This window comes from Eumetopias jubatus, unplaced genomic scaffold (assembly GCF_037043125.1).
Source record: "Eumetopias jubatus isolate StellerSeaLion01/CBP00866 unplaced genomic scaffold, mEumJub1_p1.0 scaffold_10, whole genome shotgun sequence".
NCBI classification, from domain to species: Eukaryota; Metazoa; Chordata; class Mammalia; order Carnivora; family Otariidae; genus Eumetopias; species Eumetopias jubatus.
In genome coordinates this window covers 50,827,191-50,845,186 of record NW_028274816.1, presented here as the reverse complement: position 1 = coordinate 50,845,186, position 17,996 = coordinate 50,827,191, and the positions used below count along the sequence as shown (strand labels likewise).

General features: G+C 59.2%; 3 protein-coding genes across 4 annotated transcripts; 2 read left to right on the top strand and 1 right to left on the bottom strand.

The window, feature by feature from the left end:
• Positions 1-1,344: 1,344 nt before the first annotated feature.
• MRPS12 (mitochondrial ribosomal protein S12) lies at positions 1,345-4,653 on the bottom strand. 2 transcript variants are annotated; one of them, XM_028090632.2, is made up of 4 exons: positions 4,378-4,653; positions 4,188-4,279; positions 3,800-3,867; positions 1,345-2,045 (listed from the first exon to the last, which is right to left on the bottom strand). In XM_028090632.2, the coding sequence occupies exons 3-4, from the start codon at positions 3,846-3,848 to the stop codon at positions 1,675-1,677; spliced, it is 420 nt and encodes a 139-aa protein (XP_027946433.1). In that variant the 5' UTR covers positions 3,849-3,867; positions 4,188-4,279; positions 4,378-4,653; the 3' UTR covers positions 1,345-1,674. The 2 variants fall into 2 exon arrangements, with proteins under 2 accessions (XP_027946433.1, XP_027946432.1); XM_028090631.2 differs by lacking the exons at positions 4,188-4,279; positions 4,378-4,653 and adding an exon at positions 4,115-4,173.
• Positions 4,434-14,015, top strand: SARS2 (seryl-tRNA synthetase 2, mitochondrial). The gene is made up of 16 exons (XM_028090628.2): positions 4,434-4,743; positions 7,480-7,575; positions 8,958-8,987; positions 9,526-9,666; positions 9,748-9,802; positions 10,295-10,358; positions 10,559-10,664; positions 11,335-11,382; positions 11,613-11,721; positions 12,033-12,078; positions 12,163-12,250; positions 12,333-12,442; positions 12,989-13,082; positions 13,184-13,276; positions 13,399-13,464; positions 13,551-14,015. Exons 1-16 carry the CDS (start codon positions 4,477-4,479, stop codon positions 13,692-13,694), a joined length of 1,557 nt encoding a protein of 518 aa, XP_027946429.1. The 5' UTR covers positions 4,434-4,476; the 3' UTR covers positions 13,695-14,015.
• Positions 14,016-14,098: 83 nt separating this feature from the next.
• On the top strand, positions 14,099-17,931 carry CCER2 (coiled-coil glutamate rich protein 2). The gene is made up of 5 exons (XM_028090633.2): positions 14,099-15,708; positions 15,977-16,017; positions 16,171-16,258; positions 16,583-16,962; positions 17,611-17,931. Exons 1-5 carry the CDS (start codon positions 15,633-15,635, stop codon positions 17,698-17,700), a joined length of 675 nt encoding a protein of 224 aa, XP_027946434.1. The 5' UTR covers positions 14,099-15,632; the 3' UTR covers positions 17,701-17,931.
• The last annotated feature ends 65 nt before the right edge of the window (positions 17,932-17,996 follow it).

Here is a 17,996-nt window from a genome sequence, read left to right as displayed (position 1 = left end):
CTCAAGAGTAACTCAAGAAATGTTTACTTTGCTTGCAATTGTTTTCTTACACGTGTGGATGTTAATTGGTGGACCGAGTCAAAAAACAAAGGCCAAACCAGGGTTTGTAACAGTGGGGGACAGTGACTCCTGTCTGCATATTTGTGGGGTAAGCCGACTGCCCAGCAGGGAGCAGAGGTTAGGAGGGGCAGTCTGTCCTTGAGGTCACCAACAGGGGCATCAAAGGGAACCCTTTCTGTAGTCTTGGGGGTCTCTGGGACTCAGATTTGAGGCCTACGTGACCTCCTCCAGCACCACCTATCAGCACCTGCCCTTTGAGCCTGGCTGGTGCCATTTCTTTCAGAGCTCCGGAGATCCTGCTGATCCCCAAACCATGACCCCCCCCCCCCACCTCCTGCCTCTACGCCAGGGGCAGATCCCCTCCCACTGGGCAAGACTCCTTTTCTCCACTCTCTTGCATTCAGACTCCAAGAGCAAGGCGTGCCACAGGGGAAAGGGCTCATGCCTGCCTCCCTAGCGTCTCCTGCTATTTCCCCGGCTGGGCACAGCCAACAAACTGGCTCAATAAAATCGGTGCTAAATGTGAAACCATGGGGGACTTTTGTCTGTAATCAATGCACTGTCTGCCCCCAGCCCTAATCCTAAAAGGCCTATGGGAGGTTTCCAATCGTGAGAACTTCAGGAGGCGTGCTAAGCTCCATGCGGGAAATGGAGGGCAGGCAGTTATTTATTCGGTCCAGGAGGAAACAAGTTCAGTTTCAGTGACCTGCTCAAGGTCACCTGGCCAGTAAGCAGGGAAGGCAGGACTTGCACAGAGCCCAATGATGGAAGGACGGCTCCCAGTGGCCACGCATGTGATCAGGTGAGGTCAGTATTACTCTCGGTGCCATTTCCCGAGGGAGGAAACTGAGGCCCAGAGGGGGAAACACGTATATTCAAAGTCAGAGAACAAAGGAGAGAGCGAGGATTCAGACCCAGGTGTGTGTGAGTCTGGAAATAACCTAGAGCAGCAGCTCCCAGGCAGGCAGCAGCGCGTGCCCTCCGAGCCTTTCAACACCCCTTCCACAGATAAGCCTGACAGCCGGGCTGTCCTTGCCCAGATCCTGGGCCTGCGGGAAAGGGAAATGGGCCTCAGTGCTGCCTACCTGACTCCAGAGCTTCCCACGGAGTAGCCACCCGCAGGTGTTCTGCACTTAGAGCATTGAATTTCATCTTCACAAACCCAACAAGGAGGATACTATGAGTGGAGCTGTTTTCTGGAGGAAACCAAGGCCCATCGGGAATCTCTGTGGCTAATACCACGCAGTGGGCAAATACTGTGCAGGAGGGTTCACACAACAACCGTGGGGGGCAGAGGGGTCTGTGTGTTTATTGCAACCCGTTCGCAGCAGATGGCAGTACAGGGCCCTATCCCGGCAGAAGAGATCCCCCGAGCCCATGCTCTATACATGGAAGCCCATGCTGTATACATGTACACAGAGGGGTGCTTTTACTAATCCACACCCAGAACCCCTGTGGGCAAGTAGTGTTCCAGTTGGAAGAGGCGAAGCCAGGATTTGCACCCAGGACCAGGTGCTTCCAGAGCTGGAAGAGCTTTCCAAGGATACTGCAGGCACCCAGAGAGGAAGGTTCTGGTTCTTGGTGAACCCCAGCCCACCAAGGTGGCCCTGGCGGTCACTTCTTCTTCTGCACGTGGCCGCAGTCATACTTGCCACGCACAACAGTGAGCTTCACGCCAGGCAGGTCCTGGGTGCGGCCGCCCTGCACCAACACGACATGGTGCTCCTGCAGGCTGTGGCCCTCTCCGGGGATGAAGCACACGGCCTCTCGGCCAGTGCTGAGCCGCACGCGGCAGCACTTGCGGTTGGCCGAGTTGGGTTTCTTGGGCTTTCGGATGAACGTGCGCAACACTACTCCCTTCAGCTGCGGCCGGCCGGCCGTGGGGCCCAGAGGTGGAGGCGGCCACTTCGGAAGCCCTCGACGGTGCATCTGGTTCAGGGTGGCCATGGGGCGGCTGGCCTGGAGCTGGGAGGCCAGGGCTAGGCCTGGAGACACACAACGGGGAGGGTGGGGGCGGGGAGGGGATGTGTTATCCCAGTGAAAGCGTTAAGTGTTCTGGGCATGGTTCCAAGCATGTGTTTGTTTCCGTCTGGGGGTAGTCACAAATAAGAGTAATAACATCTACTGGGCAACCATCACCTGTCAGGTTCTATTTTAAACAATTAATGTGGATTAGCTCCTTTTATTGTGCAAGGAAGGGACTGACTTTAATGCTGTTTAAAGATAATAAAAGTGATTAGATTCACATCGTGTCCTGGACTGTTCTATGCACTGTACCTACGTGAACTCATGCCATCTCCACAGCAACCCAATGGGGTGTTTCAGGGAGGTGTCCCTCCTCCTGCCCGTCGTCATAACCACTTCCAACCCCCATGAGCAGATGATGTCAGCCAAACTTTGATACAGACCCTTTCCTCCCTCCTCCACTGCATCCACTCTGGTCCTGTCCAGCCTCGTCTATTGAGCCCTACTTCTCCCTCCTCCGACAGTCTGGTCCCCACATGCAGCCAGAGGGACCCTGTGGACACCTTGGCCAGATCATGCCCTCCCTCCTGCAGTGCCGTCTCACTCAGGACAAAGCCAAAGTCCTTTCTGTGGCCCAGGAAGCCCCAGGTGATCTGGCCCCATTACTTCCCTGACCTCATCTCCCTACTTGCCCCCTTACTCATCCTGCTCCAGCTGTGTCCCCAGACACACCAACAGAAAAGGGAGCAGTGTGGCTGCAGTGGACTAAGAAGAAAGCCAGGTAGGGGAGGGAATATACTTCCAAGGCAAACTGATGATTTGTTCATGGATAGGATGTAAGAAGATGCCACCATAACTGGATTCTCTTCAGCAAACATTCACTGAGCACCTACTGTCTTGGCCCCAATAATGGAGGCACAACAGTGATAGAGACAGCCCTGGGCATACCCTCTTGGAGCTCCCAGTTCAGGGCTTTAGGTTCATCCTTTTCCTGTCACTAGCACAGATGCCCTTTTACACCCAAACTTTACACTCTCTCCCTATCCAGGGCAGGTCCTGGCCCTACTCTCCATTTCCACGTCTCCTTATGGGTCAAGTTACAGCAGAATCCTCAAAGGGGGTGAGACATTGCTAGAAGTCTTTTCCTAGTGGTATGCCCTTGAGCAAGACTCCGCTTCTCAGTGCCTCAGTGTCCTCACTGTATCAGAGGCACCAGAATCACACCTCCTCCTTGAGTACGGTGTATGAGAGGCTACGGTGAGAGATGTATGTCAGACTAGCCCAGAGTTCCCGGGCAGGTCGCAAGCCTGTCATGTGATCCTTGGTGAGTGGCAACCAGAAAGTGCTTAATAAAAGTTTGCAGAGTGGCCATGAGAAGCATCTGATGTCTGTCGAGCCCATAAGGACATAAATAAAGCATCCCTCTCCGTGCATGGCACACACCAGGATCTTGAAAAATATCAGCTGAAGGAACGAGCTAAACCCTTTGCTTGGATGTCTCACCCAGGGGAGGTTATTTAATAAGTATTTGCTGAAGAAATCAGTAATTGACCCAAGCTCCTGGTACCCACCTGACGACGTATAGTCGCCCCCAATGCAAAGACTTCCCACCCCTTGCCCTTGCTGCCCGAGCTCCGCTAAAATCTACCATGCATCCGTGCATCCCTAATTTAAAACCCCGATTTCCCCCCCGGGGCTGCGGCAGAGGCGCCCAAGTCCCAGAGGGGATAACCCTCGTCCAGCTGCGTCTCTGCAGCTCAAGCCCCCAACTTACCATAAGTTAGGGACGTGTTCAGGCCACGGAGAAGGCCGGACCAGGACATCCCGCCGCCTGCAGGGTCCCTGTGTTAGGGGATGAGAGAATCAGGAAGGAAGAGGGAAAAGTGGCCGTAGCCGGGGAAGGGCCCCAATTCTCCCCATCCCGTCCTCGGAGCCTTCGGATTAAACCCAAGGAATTCCCTGACCGTCGAACCACAACCCCTCACGCTGCTGACAGAAATTCCCTCCGTAAATTTAGTTTCGCTCTGAGTAGGCTCTCGGTCACCCAGCAACCTCTCCCGCCCCCCCCGCCACCCCTCCCCCTGCACACAGGAGGAGAAGGGAAACTGAGGAAAAGTCCGGGGAGATTTGAAGAACCCGAGGGGTCCAACAACTTCACCGACCCCAGCAGGGTCCGCAGGCACGCTGAACGGGCTTCTAGCCACTTCCGGAGGCCATCCCAGCCGGGATTGGCTGGATCTGCCGCTCGTGTACCCTGAAGGGGCGGGACACAAATGACGATTGGTCAACGACAGAGTCAATCTCAGTCAATTTTTCTGGTCGGCCTGTATTTGAGGCACGCGAGGGGCTCACCCGGTCCAGGGTCTGATTGGCAGGGCGGCTGCTTTGCAATTGGTCTAAACGCGGAGTGGGCGGGACAAAGGATGCGTGGCTCCTTGTCCTCTGTCGAAGATGGCTGCGTCCATGGCGCGGCGCTTGTGGCCTTTGGTGGCTGCTCGGGGTCTTCGGCCCCGGAGAAGCTGTGTCTGCAGCCGTAGCCCAAGGAGAACTTTTGCCACGGAGAGACAAGGCCGGAACCTCCTGTACGAGCACGCGCGCGAGGGCTACAGCGCGCTCCCTCAGCTGGACATGGAGTCGCTGTGCGCATGCCCGGAAGAGGCCGCGCGCGCCCTGCGGCTCCGCAAGGGGGAGCTGCGGCCGGAAGACCTGCCCGCGATCGTGAGTGCGCTTGCGTGGGCCATTAGCTGCGGGGCCGAAATGGGCTCGCAAGATACTCTCCAGCAGGGGGCGAACCTATTACGGGAATTTGCGTTCCTACCCAAGTTTAGCCAACATGTTGTGCTTGGTCCGCGTGCGGGTGCCAGTTATCCACGGAGTGCTAGGGCCCTACTATCTACACACCCATTATGCGCCTGTTCCATAAAGCGTGCTGCGTACCTGCTTTGCGCTTAGGAACTTACTACCTGCCAATGTCCTCTGGGCTCCAACCTCATGCCAGGCTTAAGACAACAAAAGAAAATGGGGGAAGGGGGAAGAACATGGGGGACAGGGATGTGAATCAGACGAGGGTGGAGGGGTTTGCCTTTGGAGAGTAAGAGGTGGAGACCTGCCGCTGCCCCAGGGGTAGCAGGGTAGATAGGGTTAGCTAATGAATGAAAGGTTCTACTGAACGGTTATTTAAAGAGCATCTACTCTGTCCCAGGTGTTGAGAATAAGTTGGTAAGTAATACAGTACTACATGCTAGGGACCGAGAACCCAGAGTCACCATATTGCTAGATCTTGCTGAGGTGCTGAGGATGGTCCTGTTCTAAGTGCTCTGTACATATTTGCCTCGTTTCAGTTTCACAACCACCATATGAGGTAGGTGCCATTATTGCCCCCATTTTATCAGAGGAGAAACTAAGGCTCAGAAAAACTAATTAAAAAGGGTGGCGGCTTCTCAAAAAATTAAACATGGAATTACCCTATGATCCCGCAATCCCACTTCCGGGTATATACCCCAAAGAACTGAAAGCAGGGACTTGAACAGATATTTGTATACCCACGTCCGTAGCAGCAGTACTTACAGTAGCCAAAAGATGGAAGGAACCCCAGTGCCCATAGATGGATGAATAGATAAACAAAATGTAGTATATACGTACAGGGGCTGGGGGGAGCAAGGAATGGGAAGAAAATGTTTAATGGGTGTAGAGTTTCAGTTTGGGAAGATAAAGGTCTGGAGATGGACAGTGGGGATGGCTGCACAACTGTGTGAAGGTACTTAATGCCCCTGAACTGTACACTTAAAAATCGTTAAAATGGCAAATTTTATGTGTATTTTACCACAGCCTTTTATTTATTTTTTTTAAGATTTTATTTATTTAATTGATGGAGAGAGAGAGAGAGAGAGACAGCACGAGAGGGAACACAAGCAAGGGGAGTGGGAGAGGGAGAAGCAGTCTTCCGGCCGAGCAGGGAGCCCGATGCGGGGCTCGATCCCAGGACCCTGGGATCATGACCTGAGCCGAAGGCAGTCGCTTAACCGACTGAGCCACCTAGACGCCCTTCTTTCTTTATTTTTTAAAAAGATTTTATTAATTCATTAGAGCGAAAGAGAGAGCGCACGTGCGTGTGCGCATGAGCGGGGGAGGGGGACAAGGGGCAGAGGGAAAGGGAGGAGCAGACTCCCTGCAGAACACAGAGCCTGACACAGGGCTCGATCCCAGGACCCTGCAAACACGACCGGAGCCAAAGTCAGACGCTTAACCGACTGAGCCACCCAGGCGCCCCTACCACAGCCTTTTAAAGTGCTGGTTTAGAGATCCTAAATTATTTATAACCTACTAATGGATCACATCCCAAAGCTTGAAAAAACACATCTTTAGGGTGTGAAGTGTGAAGAGAAGTATGGCACGTGGCTTTCTGGGCGATAACAAAGCACGTGAATTGTTCCTCGGAGCCCGGGGAAGCTATGGGTGCTTTCAGGCGGGAGAGGGCTTGTGTGAGAACTCTGGCTGGCGGAGGTGAGCCTGCAGGCTGGGAGGCTGGCACAGGGGTCCTGGCGGGAGAGGACAGGCTCTGGATGGGGGCAGGAGTCGGGATGGGAGGAGGACAGGCTTGACAGATGTCCCTGAGGCAGAAGGGTCAGGACATGGTGCCTGGCCACAGGGCCGGGGTGGGGAATGGGAGTTCTCGGGGCTGTGCCTAAGGAGGAAGAGCAGATCTGGGGGGAGAGATGCCTGTCCTCGAGTCACTCTTGCACAGCGTGAGCATGAAGTGTCCAGGAGACATCCAGGGGGAGCCGCCTTGCTGCTTCCGGCCCCTAGGAGGGAGGACGGTGTTGTTTGCGCCATTTGGTCAAAGGGAGAACCACAGCCGAGGGGTCCGAGGGGTTTGCCCAGGGATGTGGGCTCACAGAGGGACCTCACAGCCGTAGGGAAGCCCGTGAACAAGAGCCGAGCCTGCCTTGCGGGAGGGCACAGGTTTGGCGCGGCAGCCCCAGAGGACGGCTGCCCCTCTCTTCTGCGAGACTCCGAGGTGAGCACCGGGCGGGGCCTCAGCTCCATGCCCCTCGGCACCTGGGTCCTTTCACCTTCTTGCTCCGCATCCCTCAGGATGTTGTCCGGTTTGGCTCTCCTCCCAGTCCGTCATCCGGTCCAAGGGGACTGCGAGACAGAAAGTCCAACGTGGGGGCTTATCTTTAAGGAAGTGACCCGAGTCACACTGCCACTTCTGCTCATGTCCACTGGTTGAACTTGGACACGGGAGTACACGCAGCTGTGAGGGAGGCTGGGAAATGCGTCTTCATTCTGGGCAGCCACGGGCTTCACGTCAGGGAGCTCTAGTGTGGGGTGGGGGGGTGAAGGAAGGGGGACTGGCCACTGGGGTCCAGGTGGCCAGAGGCCGAGGCTGCAGGGGGAAGGGGCAGGACACAGTGGCCACTTCACGCCTTTCCCTCCTGTGTCCACCCCCAGATCTCCACATGGCAGGAGCTGAGGCAGCTGCGGGAGCAGATCCGGAGTCTGGAGGAGGAGAAGGAGGCTGTGGCTGAGGCAATACGGGCCCTGCTGGTGAGCATGGGGGTCCTAGGTGGGTGGAGCTTCACCCTCTTGATTCGACCTCAGTTTCCCCTCTCACAGTCCACGGTAGCTGGCGTAGTACCCACATCTCTTTGTATGATGCCACCGGAGGCAGAAAACGGGACTTTTCTGGGGCTTGCGTGCCCTTTCTCAAGAGCAAGAGACCTTTCCCGAAGCATCCAGCAGAGTCCCCTCATGCCTCTTGGGCCCAGACGCCCCACACCCACACCTGTCATCAGCAGGAGGGCCGGAGTTACTGCAGCGGGCTTAGGGCTCCTTGAGGGGCAGCCCCCCAGCTCAGCCCACGTTCCCTGAACTACAGGCTGCCCAGGGAGGGTGAACTGAGTCAGGTGTCTGTGGGACTGGAGGACGGAGGGCAAATAGTCTTGGGTTGGACAGCCAATAGCATCCGCCACGGGGGGCGGAAAAGTCGTCATAAAATCAACAGCAGACGTTTACATAAGCAGTCACTGTGTGCCAGGTATTGTTCCAGGTGCAGCCCTCACGACGCAGGGAGATGGGGACAGTCCAAACCCAACTTACAACTGATGACACGGGGGCCCCAGGAGGTTAAAAATGTGCCTCCATGTCACAGCCAGAAAGTTGGGGCAGGATTCGCACCCAGGCATTCAGGCTGCTTTCCACCACTCCACTCGAAGGCCAGTTGCAAGGCTAGTTACATCTCCCGGTGACCCTACTACAGAGGTGCCAGGCCCCGGGCGACATGCGTCACAGGCGGGCAGCCAGTGCAGACAACAGAAGTGATGACAGCGTTCAGTGAGTGCTAACCCATCTTTCCAGGGAAGCCATGCACCAACCCTGCTGGGGAGCTCCTATGAGCCCATTTCACAGACGGGCATACCGAGGCTCAGAGAAGAGACGAGAGTTCTCCAAGGACACACAGCTTGGAGGCACCCCGCATTCATACTCCAGTCTAGCCTGCTTTCCCCTCTACTGCTCCAGATCGTAGAAGGTCACAAGTCCACAGATTTTACCTCTCCAAGTCTCGGTTTTGTCATTTACGAAATGGGGAGCACAGCGAGGCCCGCTTCATGGAGAGGTTATGGAGAGATAGGATGGTGTGAGAGCCCCCTGCGGAGACAGGCATGAGGTAGCTCCCGGTCAACAGAGCTGCAGGTGTGATTACTGTCCGTTATCTTGCCTCCTCCCGGCTTTACTGAGAGAGAAACTGAGGCACAGAGTGGAGGAACGTCTGTCCGGCCAGGCATCTGCAGAGCAAGGAATTCAGAACCCCTTCCCCACCCCCACCCCACACTCCCTGGCCCTGTTTGACCTTTCACCCCTCCATTTTTCCCACCTCCCAGGCCCCAACTTCAGGAACCTAATCACCCTCCCTGTCTCTCTTCCACCAGGTAAACCAGGACAACGGTCAAGTACAGCAGGTACTACAGAGGGTTGATGCACATCCCTAGTGGGAGCGGGCAGGTGCCACATGAGTCCTGATTCCTACAATGTGACCAAAGACAACAAACAGGACTGTTGACCCAAGTGAATCTATTGATTCATGAGACAGGCTGGCTCCGGGTCCTGGCTCCATATTTGGTTCTGCTTTCTTCTTGTTCCCAGACCAACTTTCTCCTCTTAGAGAAAGGGGAGCCAAGGTGGCGCGCAAAGGGGGCCACTTCCCTGACAGCTGCACCCGTAGTCCCAGGGCTGGGGTCATGTGCCTGTCTTTGAGCCTGTCACTGTGGCCAAGGCCATGGAATGTTCTCGTAGGCCAGGCCTGAGTCATGACCCTCTGGACATGCCACATGGTGGTGAGGTGAGGGGAGGGAATTTCCCAAAAGGAAATTCAGAATGTCGGGCCAAAGAGACAATGAGTGTCCGCCACAGAGGTTCTGCCAGCAAGGCTCGAGGTCAAACTGGTTTGAGGGACCCCTGCCCTTTCCTGGGCTGACCCCACCCACCCCCGCCCCCCAGGACCCCCAATATCAGAGCCTGCGGGCACATGGCCGGGAGATCCGCAAGCAGCTCATGGTCCTGTACCCCAAGGAGACCCAGCTCGAGGAGCAGTTCTTCCTGCAGGCGCTGAGGCTGCCCAACCGGACCCACCCGGATGTGGTGAGCACCGTGCTGGGCCCAGGAGGGCCCGGGGGCCCACCTGGGACCACCTCCCCCATGACTCCCGCTGTCTCTCTGCAGCCCCCTGGGGACGAGAGCCAGGCCCGAGTGCTGCACGTGGTCGGAGACAAGCCAGGTGGGCCACCCCCCAGGCTGGGGTGGGGATCCCCGGGGTCTGGGATGCAGCTGGACCCTGTAAAAGGTCTGTGCGCCCCTCGCCCGGCCTTCCTTCCTGTCTGTGTGTGCACGGTAGTCTGTCCCTGCCCCACTTTGGCCCCTGCTTCCCTTGGGTTTTCCTCCCTGACTCTGGTCTGGCTCTGGCTCTCTGTCCCCTTCCCGCTTTCTCGCTTCTTCCTAATGTTCTCTTCCCTTGCCCTCTCTCTCCTTTTCCACCTCTGCTTCCTGTGTCTCTCTCCATCTCCCTCCCCCTTTGCCAGGCCCGTCTCTGCTGCCACCCCATTCCCTTTCTCTCCCTGCCTCCCGCGCCCTTCCACTCCTCTCCCCCCCTTCCCTCGGTCTCCCTCTGTCTTATTGCCGCTCATCCCCACTGGCTCTCTAATCCTCTCTCTGTCCCTGTTGCACGTCTCTCCCCCCAACCCTTACCCCACCGCTTTTCATCCTGGTCCAGCTTTCTCCTTCCCACCCCGGGGCCACCTGGAAATCGCCGAGAAACTCGACATCATCCGTCAGAAGTAAGTGCCACCCACCGTCCCCACCCCAGCAGCTGGCTCAGCAGCGGGTGGGGAGCCCCAGGGCCTCACCCCGCATGAATGTTTGATGCCCGGTCCCCCGCCTGGCAGCTGGCCTCTGCCCTGGGGTGCAGAAGAGTCCCCCTCATCCCCCATCAGCCCCGGCCCACACACACCCGCCTGTCTGCCCATCTGTCTCCCAGGCGCCTGTCGCACGTGTCCGGCCACCGCTCCTACTACCTCCGTGGGGCTGGGGCCCTCCTGCAGCACGGCCTGGTCAACTTCACACTCAACAAGCTCATCCACCGGGTATGGGCCAGTCTGGGAGGGCTGCCTGGAAGGGGATGGGGGGGTGCATGGACGCTGACTCAGAAGGCTCAAGGTGGGGAGGTTGCGGGGGGGTCACCTCTGCTCTAGTCACTGTTTACAGAGCTTTACACATATTATTGACATGTTTCGTTCCTAGAGCAGCGCTGGGAGGTAGGTGCCATTATTATCCCCACTTCAGAGATGGAGAAATGAAGGCCTGGAGAGGGTGTGACTAGCCCAGGATCTCATGGCTGCTGCCTGGGGCTGGTCCTAGAGCCTGAGCTCGTCACCTCCCCACCTGCCTCTAGCAGAAAGGGAGCGTCGGGGAAATGTGGTGTTGCTGAACCGCGAGGGCTTGGCAGAGGCTGGAGGTGTGGGGCGTGGGCAGCAGTGAGGGACCCGGACATTTCCTGAGGGCACTGGGGAGCCACAGAAAGCTTTCACTACACCTCCCGCTACCCTGTGTCACTGAACTGAGCGAGGAAACTGTGAAGCCCCAGCAGAGAGGGCCCCAGAGCCAGCTCCAGGCCCACCGCTCAGGCCTTCCTCAGCTTCCTCTGAGGTGGAGTGGGCTTTGTGGCCCACTCTGCAGTGCTGCTGCTTCCGGTTTGAACTTGGGGCCGGGTGGGAGTCCTGGCTGAGCTCCTCACCACCCCCCTCTTCTTCGCAGGGCTTCACTCCCATGACAGTGCCAGACCTTCTCCGAGGAGCTGTGTTTGTGAGTGCTCTCCACGCCCGGCTGTGTGCCAGTTCTGGGGACCCCAGGCGTGAAGAACAGCCTGTCTCGCCCAGCAGAGCCCGCCCTGGGACTGGGTTGAGGGCGTCGGGCCAGAACAAGGAGGCCAGGGCAATTCCAGAAGCTTCCTGGGGAGGAGCGGGGGTTGTGACTGCAAAATGGAGGCCGAGGTCCTCTGTGCCCTGACCTCTGTGGCTTGGCCTCCTCCCCAGGAAGGCTGTGGGATGACACCAAATGCCAACCCATCCCAGATTTACAACATCGACCCCTCCCGCTTTGAAGACCTTAACCTGGCTGGGACAGCAGAGGTGGGGCTTGCAGGTAAGCACCTGCCTGGGTGCAACAGCAGGGGTGAGGAGACCTCCAGCGTCCTCAGAGCAGCAGGGATTGTAGGGGGACAACCAGGAGCATCCTAGGGATGACAGCTGCCTGCCGAGAATGTTCCAGTGACCCCAGGGCCAACATGTACGGTTGTGTAGGTTGTTTACTGCACAACAGCCCAGTGAGGATCCAGCTACTGCCCTACCGTGAGGTTGTGTCCGCCAGAGGGGACGCCTTTTCTAATTCTCACAGAGGTTTCCTATGGATGGGTGGCACCCCTGCTGACCCATCCTGTTCCCCTCTTCTCCCAGGCTACTTCATGGACCACTCCGTGGCCTTCAGGGACCTGCCCATCAGGTGATGTTCAGTTCCTTTAGAGCTTGTCCCCACCCGTGACATTCCCTCTCCCCTCCCTGACACCACCTCCCCTGCTCCCCCCAGGATGGTTTGTTCCAGTACCTGCTACCGGGCTGAGACAGACACAGGGAAGGAGCCATGGGGACTGTATCGAGTACACCACTTCACCAAGGTTGGTGTAGCCGGGACTGGGGAGGAGGGCCACTCCAGTGACCCAGGGCCTCCTGACTCCTGTGCCCGCTGCACTGCCCCAGGTGGAGATGTTTGGGGTGACAGGCCCGGGGCTGGAGCAGAGCTCACAGCTGCTGGAGGAGTTCCTGTTCCTGCAGATGGAGATCTTGATGGAGCTGGGCCTGCACTTCCGGTGCGGAGAAGGGTGGGGGTGCGGGAGGAGGGCCAGGCTGGCTAGGTACTCCCTCATCGTGAACAGCCTCTCCACCCCCATCCTCCCCACCCCCTTTTCCCGTATTAGGAATGTCTACGGGGTGTGTGTCTGTCAGGCTGTAAAATCCCGTGTAGGACCGTAGGATGGGGCCCGCAGCCTAAGCAGCACAGGGCGCTCCAGTGTGGAGGCCCAGGCCCCTTCCCTCTCCTAGCTCCCATCCCTCGGTGCCGCCCCATCCCCCATCTGCACTTCACCCCAGGCAGAGTGGAGGTGGGGGCACACCCCTTCCCTTTCAGGCAGCCCCACGCCCCCCCTCCCCAAGCCCTGTCCGTCACAGGCTTCCAGAGAGGCCTGGCGATGTGGGCTTCTTCCTTGGGGACCCATTACAAACCGAGGGTGCTGACAGTGGCCCATGCTTTCTCCTCCCCACCCTCCTCTCCATCCGCTTCTCTTCCACCACCCCACCTGCCGCTGCCTCCACCTCTCACCCGCTGACCTTCACCATGACCTTCTCTTCTGCGGCAGCGTCCTGGACATGCCCACCCAGGAACTGGGCCTTCCCGCCTACCGCAAGTTTGATATCGAGGCCTGGATGCCAGGCCGCGGCCGCTTTGGCGAGGTGAGCCCCCGGTGCGGTGGGGACGCCTGTTGGGAACAGGGGACGGGACCCCCTACCCCCCCACAGCTGATCCTCTCAGCTTGCCCCACCCCCTCACCCAGGTAACCAGCGCGTCCAACTGCACGGACTTCCAGAGCCGCCGGCTACACATCATGTTCCAGAAGGAGGCTGGGGAGCTACAGTTCGCCCACACGGTGAGCGCCCGCACCCCCCTCCCACCCGCCCCAGAGCCTCCACCCGCCTAGGCCCACGCCACCTCAGCCTCTCCCAGGCCAGCGGAGGTCATCATGTGGACGCGAGCATGCCTCTCTCCCAGGTGAACGCCACGGCCTGCGCCATCCCCCGCCTCCTCATCGCCCTCCTGGAGAGCAATCAGCAAGAGGTGAGGCGGGCGAGGATCGAACTCGGGGAGGAAGAGTGTGCAGGCCTGGGGCAGTGGCAGCAACCTGAGGCCTGCTTTGTCCCCAGGATGGCTCGGTCCTCGTGCCCCCTGCCCTCCAGCCCTACCTGGGCACCGATCGGATCACGGCCCCCACCCACACACCTCTCCAATACATCGGCCCCAACCAGCCCCAGAAGCCCAGGCGCCCGGGCCGGCCTGTTTCGAGCTGAGAACTCACCCTCATCAGTCAGCAGGGCTGTGGCCGCTTCCTGGAGCTCGGGGGACCCCGGAAGCCCGGGACCTATTTTCCTGAGCAGAGTCCTGACATCTGCATTCCTCGTGTCGGCTCTGTCCCTGGGCCCCTTCCCTACTTCCCCAGAATCAGCCAGTGACCCCGTCACCACTGACGGTCCCAGCCTGCACCAGAAAGCAGGACATCTGGGGACTTGAAGGTTGTAGGGATGAGGGGAGGAGAAGAAGCCTCCAACCCTCCTTCCTCCTTCCCTCCCTCAGTACTTAGCAGGAAGTCCCCAATAAATGGTCAGAACCAAGGCCTTTGTGGATCTGTGAGCCAGGCGGAGGACCCTGGCCGACTCGCTGGGCATGCTGGGCAGCTGGGCAGAGGTGCTAAACCATCCCAGGGGCTGTGGCTGGAGGGACCGTGGCCACAACCCCCAGAGCACATGGAGGGCAGCTTGGGGGCCACCGCCGGAACTAAGAGCATGCCAAGTCCTCTCCCCTTGCTCTAGAACAGGGGGCACCTTGCACTGACCCTCACCCCTCCACCCCTCGCGGCAGGGAGGGGTCCAGGAGACAGCATAGCCTCAGCGAAGCCAGAACTCGCTCTGCCCCTCGCCGTGCCCGTCCAGTGACCCTCAGCTCCTCTCACACCTGTGGCAGTCTTTCCGGCAGCAGAGCCTGGCCATTCCTCCTTCAGAATATCTCCAGAAGCCACCCTTACTCTCTCCTCCCTGGTCCCGTTCACTGGGACTGACGAGCCTCTTCACTGCCTCCCGGCTCCTTGGGCCCCCATACGAAGCCAGAGCGACCCTGTGGACGCCCGGGTCAGGTCACGTCCCTCCCCTGCTCGGAGCCCTCACGTTGCTCCATCTCACTCGGGAAAGGACAGAGTGGTCCCCAGGATCCACAGAGCCCCACGTGATCCACCCCCCGCCTTCGTCCTCGACCCGCCTCTTGTCTCTCTTGCTCTGGGGCTGGCCGTTCGAACCTTGCAGACTCATTCTCGACTCAGACCTTTGCCCTCGCTGGTCCCTTCCCTGGCTACGCTTTCCCTTCATCCTGCGTGATTGCCTCCATTTTATCACTCGGGCCTTGGTGCAAATACCCTCTTCCGAGAGGACTTCCCTGACCGGCCAGAGTAAAAGCCCCCAGCGCTCATGTGATGCGGGAGTCGGGGGTCATTTCCCCTTTTTCCTGACGCATAGTTGAGTATTGCGTCGGCCCCTTCTCAAATGTGTGCTCCAAGAGCACAGGGAAGTGTGTCCACTGCTGGAGCCCCCGGCTTTGTAAGAGGGCTGGGCATAGAGTAGGTGGTCAATAAAAATTCCCAGCCGCAAGGGGCTGGGACCTGCGTAGTTCCCAGTGCCCAGTGCTGTCTAAATGAGCTGCACTCAGCTACCGCCACGCCTTACCTGTGGAGTCGCAGCCGCCGGCCCCATTTCACAAAGGATGAAACCAACCCTAGAGAGTCCCGGCAGTTTTACCCGGGGCCGCACAGCTGTTGGTGGTGGAACTGGGATGACCTCCTAAACAAGAGGTTTAGGGGACCCAAATTTTGAGATGAGGAAATGGCCAAAGAGAAGGAGTTGCCGTTGCCTGAGGTCTATCTGCAATTCACTGCCGTTGGAGTCGAACCCCGGTCAGCTTCCCAGTGCAGCCTTAAAGCTCATCAGACTGTGTGTGTTTGGGGGACGCACCCTCCCCTCTATGCAGGCACTCAGGGGCCATTAGTTGGAGGGGAGCGGGTGCAAGACGTGGGTCCCCATGAATAATTGAGGGTCTCGGGCAGGTGGCCGCCCCGCAGCTGTCACCCCGCCGCGGGCGGGGAAGGGGCAGTAGTGATGTCACGTCCTCCCCGGTGGGGCCACGGGCGCGGGTTATAAGCAGCTGCCGCGCCGTGCCGAGCACCCTGGTCGGGACGCCCCACCATGCAGCGCCGCGGGCCCCCCTCCGTGTTGCTGTTGCTGCCGCTGGCCCTGCTGCTGGTGCTGCTGCTGGGGGCGGGTGAGTGCCGGAAACTGGAGAGGGGGCGTCTGCGGCCAGCTCGGGGACCAGGGACTCGAGGGACCAGGGGCGGGAACGGTGCACCCAGGGGGGTCAGACTAGAGACTTCGCGGGCTGAGCTTCCAGGTGGGGACGGTACACCTGGAAGGTAGGCTCGGGGAGGGGACAGGTGAGTAACGGGATGCATCTTGGAGCTGGGATCAGCACCGAGGACAGCACCCGGTGTGGGATGGGGGTGTCCGAGCCCAGCACCCATCTTCCTCCACAGCCACCGCTGCTCCCTTGGCACCAAGACCCTCCAAGGAAGAGGTGAGGAGTGCGGACCCCTTGCCCTGCCCCACCTCCCCCGCACCCTGGCCCTCTCTGACCAGCCTGCACGATCATCTCCTCTCCACACCCCTAACTGCTCTCATTGCCCGCTCTGCCCTGCCCTCAACCTCCCCTCTGACCCTTGACCCCCAGCTGACCCGCTGTCTGGCCGAGGTGGTCACAGAAGTGCTGACACTGGGCCAGGCCCAGAGAAGCCCCTGCACAGCTCTCCTCCACACAGGTAAGCAGGGCCCAGGCCCCAGTTCCTCTTGGGAGCCCCCACCCACCCAGGGTTTCAGTCAGGGTTTCCTGGAGGAAGGGGTGTCTCCTCCCAGAGCCCCCTTGCCTGCGTTGGCACAGCACTGCGCAGTGTCCAGCCTGGCCTCCAGCTCCACCCTTGGGGTTCCCTGCAGAGGGAGGGGCAGAAAATGTCCCCCAGACCTGAGCCTCCTCTCCCAGTTTTGGGCAGCCCCCCCCCGTGGGACCTCGGGAAGACCCCAGAACTCCCCCCAGGCCTCGGTTTCCCGATTTGCCGCCCAGAGAGCATCCTCTGTCTTTCCGCCAGAGATGTGTGAGACAGAGCCCTGTGGCTGTGCGTCCACCAAGGAGAAGGGCCTACTGGTTGGGGAGTTCCGGAAGCAAGAGGCTGGGAAGACGGGGCCCAGCCAGGAAGTGAGGGAAGAGGAAGAGGAAGCAGCGGAGAGGGCCCCCAAGTCTGAGGTGCGGCCACAGACCATCCAGGAGCAGCTGCACAGCCGCCTCCGCCAGGAGGAGGAGGAGGCGGAGGAGAAGGGCATGCGGCTGCTCGGCGGGGGCCGCAGCCTGCCGCACGGGGCACAGGGGGGCGGAGAGGGGGGGCACGAGCACTCACCGCACCACCACCGCCACCAGCAGCCAGAAGCCGAGCCCAAGCAGGAGGAGAAGGAAGAGGCTCCAGAGAGGGAGGTGAGCGGAGGAGGCGGTGGGCAAGTGGGGTGGACCAAATGGCCGGTGGGTTACGACCAAACATGTACCAGCGTTGGGCCATAAACAGCCAAGATCCACCACAAATGGATCATAGTGACCAGGACTGACACCGGGACGAGGCAGCAGCCTCTGCTGGACCGAGATGCTCAGGCTGGCTGAGATGACAGTAACCAAGACGGCCCCGAGTGTGGCAGAGAAGGGTCGGAGTTAGCCACCCCTGTGCTCTGTAAGCAGCCGTCTGGCCACATGGGAAGGGGCTGTTGTGCTCGGTTCACCGGACTAGAGATGGACACCACTGCTGAGTCGTGGGAAGTGGGATGATGTCCCCACGGTTGGTGGCAGTGGCCAAAACGGCCAGCACCTCACAAAGGGGTCGTGGCATCCAAGTTGGGCACCTTTCCGAGTCCTCTCTGCTGCTGATGGCTAGGCAGTCAACACGGACCGCACTGCCGGTTGCGTTGGCCAACGTAACTCTTCCACTGCGGCCCCCTTCGCGGTCCATGGGGACCAGGATGACCACTGCTGGCTGCCGTTGTGCAAAGTGACACGGCCCACATTCACGGGTGACCACTGGGGTGGCCCACCTTTGAAGGTGGGTGCTGACCAGCCCATTTCTGATCCCACCAGGAGCACGACATGGAGCGGCTGGAGCACGTGAGAGAGGAGCTAAAGAAGGCAACGGAGATGCTGGGGGAGGAGATCAGGAGGGAGGGATGACCCCCGGCCTCATGTCCTCCTTCCCGACACACCCTATGGCTGAGGACTATGGACCCCCCCAAACAGCCCACTCCATTCCCCAACCTGCAGGAACGGGAAGAAGGGTGGGCCGTGCGACCGGGCCCGGGGCTGAGTCTGAGTTGGGTAGAGGGGCTGGGCTCACACTGACTCAGGGCACACCCGGCCTCCCGCGTCACCCACTCCAACCCTTCGGTGTGAATAAAGCACAGAGAAAACCACGGAGGCTTGTGTGGCACTTGATCTTGGAGGGACAGGGACCCAGGAATAAACTGGAG

Coding starts and splice junctions, on each gene's coding strand:
- MRPS12 (XM_028090632.2), bottom strand. CDS start 3,848: ATGTCCTGGTCCGGCCTTCTCCGTGGCCTGAACACGTCCCTAACTTAT. Junction 2,046..3,799: donor GAACACGTCCCTAACTTATG/GTAAGTTGGGGG, acceptor GTGTGTCTCCAG/GCCTAGCCCTGGCCTCCCAG.
- SARS2 (XM_028090628.2), top strand. CDS start 4,477: ATGGCTGCGTCCATGGCGCGGCGCTTGTGGCCTTTGGTGGCTGCTCGG. Junction 10,665..11,334: donor TCAACAAGCTCATCCACCGG/GTATGGGCCAGT, acceptor TCTTCTTCGCAG/GGCTTCACTCCCATGACAGT. Junction 12,251..12,332: donor GAGTACACCACTTCACCAAG/GTTGGTGTAGCC, acceptor GCACTGCCCCAG/GTGGAGATGTTTGGGGTGAC.
- CCER2 (XM_028090633.2), top strand. CDS start 15,633: ATGCAGCGCCGCGGGCCCCCCTCCGTGTTGCTGTTGCTGCCGCTGGCC. Junction 16,018..16,170: donor CAAGACCCTCCAAGGAAGAG/GTGAGGAGTGCG, acceptor CTTGACCCCCAG/CTGACCCGCTGTCTGGCCGA. Junction 16,259..16,582: donor CACAGCTCTCCTCCACACAG/GTAAGCAGGGCC, acceptor TCTTTCCGCCAG/AGATGTGTGAGACAGAGCCC.